Source organism: Camellia sinensis, chromosome 10, assembly GCF_055761805.1.
Source record: "Camellia sinensis isolate YWXY chromosome 10, ASM5576180v1, whole genome shotgun sequence".
Classification (NCBI taxonomy): Eukaryota; Viridiplantae; Streptophyta; class Magnoliopsida; order Ericales; family Theaceae; genus Camellia; species Camellia sinensis.
The window spans coordinates 4,226,799-4,234,864 of NC_138970.1; the positions used below are offsets into that span (position 1 = coordinate 4,226,799).

The 8,066-nt window shown below is 37.0% G+C and overlaps 1 protein-coding gene across 1 annotated transcript; it reads right to left on the reverse strand.

Moving 5' to 3' along the window:
- Positions 1-277: 277 nt before the first annotated feature.
- LOC114260459 (peroxidase A2) lies at positions 278-5,609 on the reverse strand. Its single transcript, XM_028200598.2, has 5 exons — positions 5,184-5,609; positions 4,730-4,924; positions 4,458-4,623; positions 3,967-4,075; positions 278-898 (listed from the first exon to the last, which is right to left on the reverse strand). The coding sequence occupies exons 1-5, from the start codon at positions 5,508-5,510 to the stop codon at positions 595-597; spliced, it is 1,101 nt and encodes a 366-aa protein (XP_028056399.2). The 5' UTR covers positions 5,511-5,609; the 3' UTR covers positions 278-594.
- Between the last annotated feature and the right edge of the window lie 2,457 nt (positions 5,610-8,066).

Sequence of the window (8,066 nt, forward strand, 5' to 3'; positions counted from 1 at the left end):
GAAGGAAGGAAGAATTGGTTTATCTTTTAGAAATGACCACATAATTTGCATATGAATGCGTTGTGTCCTCAAATCTAATACCATTTGTTGATTCTCATTATTTAACACACATTTAAGATCATCACAGTTAGAAAGTCAACTACTAAAAATTTTGACCTAGTCATTGTGTAGTACTGTTTTGTAGTGTAAGCATGTGAAGAAGAATTTGATACAAACAACTAACTTTGATGTATTAGGTGTGAAAAAATAAAAATAAAATGGAAAGTCAACAGCCAAATTGACAAACAAGCTAACTTCGTATACTTTTCTGTTTAAAATTTATGACCCACCGCAAACAACTGCATCAAGCTGTCTCAAGAAGGGTTATGTATTACATTTGTGTTTACATCAGTATCAAGAAACCAACCAAATAAGGGAATTTGGCCCCAATTATTTGCAATCCATGCTTGAAATTCTTTTGACAATACTAGTATTACAATGAACTACTTCCAACTGGTTTGAAACAGAACTATTAAGTCTTTGACTTAGAACGCAACTTCTATTAATCCATGCTTCAAATTATTCAAACTAATAATACTTCAAATCAAGCTTCCATCAATTAAGCTTCTTACAATCCAATCTTATCTCTCCACTGCTCCCTGTCAACGGGCTAATATTCCCCATATTAATCATTGACTGAGCAAAGTTCTGAAAGAACGTGCTCTGGTTGCTACTAAACGAGTTGACAATGGAAATCGTGGCAGAACCAGATGTTGAAAACAATTCTTGATCAGATTGGAGAAGACCCTGATTGTTCTGCAAGTTTGAGAAATAGTTGTTGTCAAAGCCGTCCGGGGTTGTGGGATCAAGGTTAGCCACATTAAATCCGCTTCCATTCTGGGGACATGTTGTTTGCAGTGTAGTTGTAAAATAAACTGATGTATATTATTGATTGATAGTTGTTTACAAGATTGTTGTTATTTTGATGTGTTAATTACAGGTGGTGAGGTACTAATTATATAGGAGAGGATTGGGGAGTAGGTGAGTGTATGTGGTAGGTGAGTTGAGTGGAGGTGGTAGGTGATGATATATTCTAACAGCCCCCCGCAAACTCAAGGAGGATAGAAACTAACCAACTTGAGTTTGGAGAGAGTTTACAAAACAAGAAAATACATAAAAATAAACAAGAAAATACATAAAAATAAAAAAAAAGATAGGAGACACTGTATGGTCGTGTCAGACCGTTGGTGAAGACTCTGAAAGGTGGTGCCATAACGTGGTAGAGGACACTGAAGGGGGTGTCATAACATTGTAGAGGACACTGAAGGGTGGTGTCATAACGTGGTAGAGGACACTGTATGCTAACCGGAATCAATGTCGGGACAGTTTATAGGGTCATGTCGGACCGTTGAAGATGCTAACCGGAATCAAATGGCGGGACAGTTTATAGGGTCATGTCGGACCGCTGGTGAAAAAGTTGCACCCTCAAAAGGTGTGCCCAATTTTGTCAAAAGGCGTGCCATCAAAAGGCGTGCCCAATTTATCAAAAGGCGTGTCGGAGTCATCATGGCGAGGCACGTGAGTGCCTTGGTTGGCGTGCCCGTGTGTCGGCGTCAAAAGGCGCGCGATGCGCGTGGCTGCCTCGGCTATAAGACAGAGGCTGAGGCTGAGGCAGAGAAAACGGAGGCTGAGGCTGAGGCAGAGAAAAGCTGCGAAAACCTCTGAAAAATTCTGCCGTGTCTGAGAGAGATTTCTGAGAGAGATTCTGTAACACTCTGTTGTCTGAGAGAATGGCTTCATCGTCTTCCCGCGGGCTGCTCACCCTCTTTCCCGACCTCAACGAGTCAACGAGAGAGAGAACTGGTGCGGTGGCACTGGAAACTCAACCAAGCGCCCCGGAGTTTACTCCGTTGAACTTTCCGATGCGGTCTGTGGAGCAAAGAATGGCAGTGCTGTCAGATGTGGAGGCCAATCAGTATACTCTGAAGGCATGTGTGGAAAGCATGACGGCGGTCACAAATTTGTCGAACCGGCTGCAGAGTAGGACAAATGAGGTGCAGCATTTAAACTCCCAGCTAGCTCTGCTCCAGCGCATGTATAAGGATGCGCGAACAGAGATAAGCGTGCTGAAGGCGGAAAATAAGGAGCTGAAACGGAAGGCCACCGTGATGTTCCGTTTTGGAGGGCCGCCATATGCTGCAGTGGAGGAGTATGGTGGAGTGATCGTGCCCAGTGGAGTGGGAAGCACTGAGGCAACACCGGCCAGGGCCGCCCAGGACGGAGGCAAAAAGAAGAGACCTGCAGTAGAGTAGGAAAAGAAAAATCCCACGGGGGTGTGGTTGTTTTGTTGGTGTGTTTGTTTGTTTTTTTTTTTTTTTTTTTTTTTTTTTTATGTAAAATGGTGAATGGGGTGAGCCCCGACATGAATAAAATGACAAGGTGGTGGAATGTTGTTGGTGTTATGTGTAAAAATAAAAATAAAAGAAAATAAAACAATGGATAAAGAAAATAGATAAAAAAATTTGTGGATGGGGGAGAAGAAAAACAGCGGTGTGAATGTGTTTTTTTTTTTTTTTTTTTTTTTTTTTTTTTTTTAATTACGAAAAATAAAATAACATAAAGAAAAGGAAAGTGGGGATAATATGTTATAATAACATGGGAAGCTTGGTTGTGGTGTGATTATTGGAGAGGGGAAGGAATTAAAAAAATGAAAAGAAATAGATAAAAGAAAAAGAAGAAGATTCGGGGTGATCAACAAAGTGGATTTATTGGGGTACAACATGATGATGTTGGGTCCATGGAATGGAGAGAGAGATAGTGAATTAAAAAAGAAAAAAAATAAAAAAAAATAATAATGTAATCATAAAGTGCATGCGGGAATATTAAAGGTTATGATAGTGGATGTGAGAATATTAAAATAGGTTGTGATAGTGCAAGTGTGTGTGTATGGGTGCCTGGTGTGTGTGTGTGATGATTAAAAAAATGTTTGCATTAGAAATCCCGTGGGTGTGTGTGAGTGTGTTGGGATGTGGATCTGTGACTTTTTCTTTTTTTTTTTTTTTTTTTTTTTACCGAAGAAGTAACTTGTTAAAATGACAAAACTGAACCAAATAACCACCAAAAGCACAAAGGACAAGCAAGCACAAACAAAGCCATAAACCTAAAGCAAACTTGTCAAACCCGAATCTTAATTCCTCCAGTTTCCATCTGAAGCACCCCCTCCCCTGGAGTATCGGGATCCACCGCTGTTCGAACGGCACCGTCTAGCAAGGTCCGAAATCGATCCAACGGTAATAGAGGCCGGATTATCCTGCCGGATCGCCTTATCAACATCATCTACAACTCGTCCAGTTCGGAATCGTGAGAACCGCAGGGAAAATCATCTCCGGTTCGGACACGGTTGTATCGGTAATCGAGAAGGTTATGAAGCTGGTAGAGATGGTGTCGACGTGCGCGGAGGGAAGGGCGACGATAGGAGAAGATTGATGAAGAGGACGAGTGCGGGGACGGAGCACGGTGTTGCGGTGCTCTGGAGCGTATGCTATCTGTGCCGTGATCGGACGGCACAGGAGGCCGCGATGAGGAACAACGGTTTGACCAAGGTACTGCTGGTGATGCAGAGCGGTTGTACGGCCAGAGCTAGGCAGATGTGTGTTGATTTGGTGAAGGTATGTGTAGAAAATTTTAGCGGAACAGGTTGAGGTCCGGCGGGCGGCCAAGGCGAGGTTGCCGCCCGCCGGTGAAGCGAAAAATACTAAATTATTAACTTTGCTCTGATACCATGTAAAATAAACTGATGTATATTATTGATTGATAGTTGTTTACAAGATTGTTGTTATTTTGATGTGTTAATTACAGGTGGTGAGGTACTAATTATATAGGAGAGGATTGGGGAGTAGGTGAGTGTATGTGGTAGGTGAGTTGAGTGGAGGTGGTAGTGTGGTAGGTGAGTTGAGTGGAGGTGGTAGGTGATGATATATTCTAACAGTAGTCAAGTATGTTGTGTTCAGAGTTGGGTCTGGGTTGCCAGTGCCGTTGAAATTGTAGAGGCGGTTGCTGAATAATCGACACTGGGCACGCCCAAACGTGTGAGCGCCTGAGAGGAGCCAGACAAAGCAAACATGATTTATACTAGCAAAGTATTGCCGCATGTTTAAACCAGAATTTTTAGCCTATCTATTTGGCTTGTTTGTTTGGGTGGAAAGTATTTTCTGCCATTTAGTACAACAGTAAACGAAAGTTTAACAGTTTTTCATGGTCAACGGAATATAGGTTTTATTTGGGTGAAAAGTGTTTTTCATTCTACCTCCGCCACCAAAACTATTAGTACATTAATTTTAATTTTAAGGTCGCAATTGAACATAGAAAAATATTTTTTTTTTGCAGAAAACATTTTCTGAAGAAGTTTTCGGTTGAAAAAAACTTGTCCGCCAAAACAAACAGAGCGTTAATTAATAACTAGAAAAACAAAAAGTTACCAGATAATGCAACAAGATCATTGATGTTGAGGCCAACAGCAGAGAACTTGTTAGTAATGTTAGTCAAGCCTTCAAAGGGAGAGGGAATAGAGGTGTTTGCTCCTGCCTGGTTTGCTGTCAAGCTGTCTCGTCTCCCCAGTAGTACAGTCCATGTAGGACCTCCTGCCTGCTCATACATAAATGCATTAAAAAAAAAAAAAAAAAATGACTTATAATTATGTGTTTGATCTAAATTTTTGAACACAAATTCAGTAAAGAAGTTGAAAAGGTACCAAAGAAACGGAGGCTTCAGCAGCAATGGCGAGAATGTCAGCGCACGAGACAACGCCAGGGCAAGAATTCTCAACGGCAGTCTTGATGTTGTCAACTACACCAAAGCCCCGAGTAGAGTTGGTATTTGGGGCTGCATCCTTTTCGCTTATTATGGTGGTTCCATTGTTGTCTAACAGAATTGAAGCATCACATCCCTAGTATTCAAAACAAAAAAAACTTATTGGATTGAGGATAGTGGATGAACTATTGTGCCCCGTGATTTTAGTTTAATTTCTAAAGCAGCGTTATCACTAAATTGACATGTGAAAAATACAAAGGTAAAATTGATGTAATTAGTACTACTATAACTAAATTGACACAAGAGACAAATAACAGAGATTACGAGCATAATTTGCCACTAAAGGAAAGTCCTTCTTGTGAAAATGAAAATGGAAGGTTGGAAATTAAGCTCACATTGACAAAGCAATCATGGAAATGAAGTCGAATGAGGCTGGCACCGATGCGAGGATCAGACTGCAAAGCCTGCTGAACAACATTGGTCACTATGCTAGAAACATTAGGGCATGTGGTGGAATAAAATGTAGAGTTCAACTGAGCATTTGATTCATGTAGTAGTACCAGTACTCCAAGAATGATGACCACCAGAGAAGAAGAAGAAGAAGAAGAAGAAGAAGAGGAAAATGTCATTGTGGTTTGGTAAAGAAAAATAATTCTATAATTGTTTATGCTGTGCATTTCAAGGACATAATATACATATATAGAGAGAGTGTCATGTTCCATGCAACTTCATTGATAGACAATAAAGTATACTTTACAGCTTGGTAAGTGCGTTTTTTCTATATCATGTTATGTCACAAGCTTAAAAGTCAGTAAAAGTAGAAGCTAAGCAACAGCACAATGATCTTTATATCATTATCTTATAAAAGATGGTCCATAAGCAAAATTTTACAATAATGTTTTTTTTGGGTGAATAATTTTTACAATAATGTTAAAGTGATGATATATTTTTTTATGATATTTTATTTATCAACTTAATGGGGCACTCACACTAAGTTTCATATGAATGTCACCAATATCAAATTGGTCTTAATATTTCATATCGGATGGTAGATGAAATGTACTAAAAGAAGATGATCATCTTAACATTATTAAAAAATTTATACAAAATTTCATATCAAAAGGATGTGGCAATAACTTTCTTCCTGTAAGTCACATTAATAGACATTTATTTTTCAAGGAAAAGATTCTCTCATCAACACATTGTTGGGTCTTGGCGGGCCTATCATGGAACCCATATCGATAATTTGAACTATTTAATTTGTTAGTTCGTCTAAGCAAATCATCTATGTAATAAATTAGATTGATCAGATAGCCATAATCATATGATTAAATTACATTTGCTATAAAAAACAGTAGATGACAAATATTATTTTAAGAATATGCCATCTATTTTTTTGAAAGATAAATATGATCTGATCAAATTATTTATGACTGTTCAATCAATTTGATTTTTTTTTTTTCCTGCGTAAATTAGCTATTTGGGGAGTTTTATAAGATAATGGTCAAGTTAGGTACCGTGCTGGCTGCAAAAATTCAATTGAAGATAATCTGCCTCTTATTTTTAAAATAATAGGATCCAAGAATGACATATCATTTGGGATAAAAATTATGTATACATTTTTTCTATTTGTAGATTACTATTCTTATCTAATTTTATATGGACTAAAATATATGCCAATCAAAATATAAATAATTTGTGCAAATTTAAAAAATTCTAAACAAAAAATCCAGCTATAATATTTGTCAAGTAATATTCGAAGCATATAAATTAATCATAGAATTGACAAAAGACACCCACAATAATATTTTTTTTTGCAACAATGATAGAGAGTTCTAATTTTGGAGCTTTAAAGACAGCTCCGGTGATATAGCAAGAGAGAAAAAAAAAAAAAATCAATAATGATAAAGAACTCTAATTTTGAAGCTCTAATGATGTGGTAAGAAAAAAAAAAATAAATATAGGCACACGCATCACATCCCATGTGGGCCCTACTCCTTGCCACATCACTAAAGGTCTTTTTAGAGCTTTAAAATTAGAACTCTCAATCTTTATTAAAAAAAAAAAAATAGACACACAAATCACATCACATATGCGCCACACTCCTTACCACATCACTAGAGCTCTTTTAGAGTTCCAAAATAAGAGGTCTCAGTTTTTATTCTTTCTTTTTTTTGACTTTTTTGCCATAAGTTAAATTTTTTTTTTCTCATAATTAAAAATACAAATTTTATCTAGTCTATTTCTAAAGGCACGGAAAAGGAGAAGTATTAAACATCTTTAATATGCCAGAGTTGGGTAATGTTTGAACCTTCAACCCCTAATGGCATGTTTGATTGGAAGGATTAGAGTATGGGATTGAGATTATTAATCCGTGGGTCAAATTATCCTATGTTTGTTTTGACATTTTGTTTTAGGATTATTAATCCAATGGATAATTAATCCAACAAATTTGTAGGATTATTAGTAATGGAGTAGGGGTGCGATTGTGAATACCACACTAATTTGATAGGATTATTAATACCTCACTATTAGTCTTGTGGAATCAAATATAGCCTAACTTCACAATAAAATGATCTCTAATAATGTATGCACAATGTTTTCTAGCATTGTTTGACATGGACAAGCCGACATGCATGGCACCAATCTCTATCAATACAAACTTTTTTTAATCAACATTCAATAGTTCTGAAAATTCAACAGATATACTGTCATGAAAAAAAAAAAGAAAAAAAGAAAAAAACCTCAAAAAATGACTGTCAGTTTACAAAATTCAATTCAAGTAATCATTCTTAGGGTGGCCTTACAACAAGGAAATCAAATCTCCACCTTAGGAAAAATGTGAAATTCTGGACGACAATCTGAACAAGTTTTCTGTGTGGACAAATTAATTGTTGAAAATTATACAGAAATCCCGGCTTTCATGTTATCAAGCTATGAGGAATGAGTGTATTGAATCAAAAAAGAATGAGTGTATTATTCAATTAGTAGTGCCCTAAGTAGAGATAGGCTTAAGTTTGTCAAACATTGTGATTTCAACAAATACTTTGATCAATCCTTGTATGCAAATCTTCAAAAAAATATATTAATTCTTCCGCAATCATAGGATTTAAGATTCCTATGATAAAATAAGGGTTTTTTAAAAATTAAATATATGGTGTGTGAGAGAACCTTCTACACTAAGGTTTCCCCTTTGACGAATAACTCATTTTTTAAAAGATAAGGTTTTTTTTTGGGCAAAATATCACGCTTCAAGTGGAAGAAATTAACTAATAACT

Bases quoted from the DNA above. Each gene is read 5' to 3' on its own strand.
- LOC114260459 (XM_028200598.2), bottom strand. From the start codon at position 5,510: ATGGAACATGACACTCTCTCTATATATGTATATTATGTCCTTGAAATG. The intron at 4,076-4,457 runs GTAACTTTTTGT...GGCTCCTCTCAG, and splicing joins TGATCTTGTTGCATTATCTG to GCGCTCACACGTTTGGGCGT. The intron at 899-3,966 runs TGTTAGAATATA...TTTTACAACTAC, and splicing joins AACACAACATACTTGACTAC to ACTGCAAACAACATGTCCCC.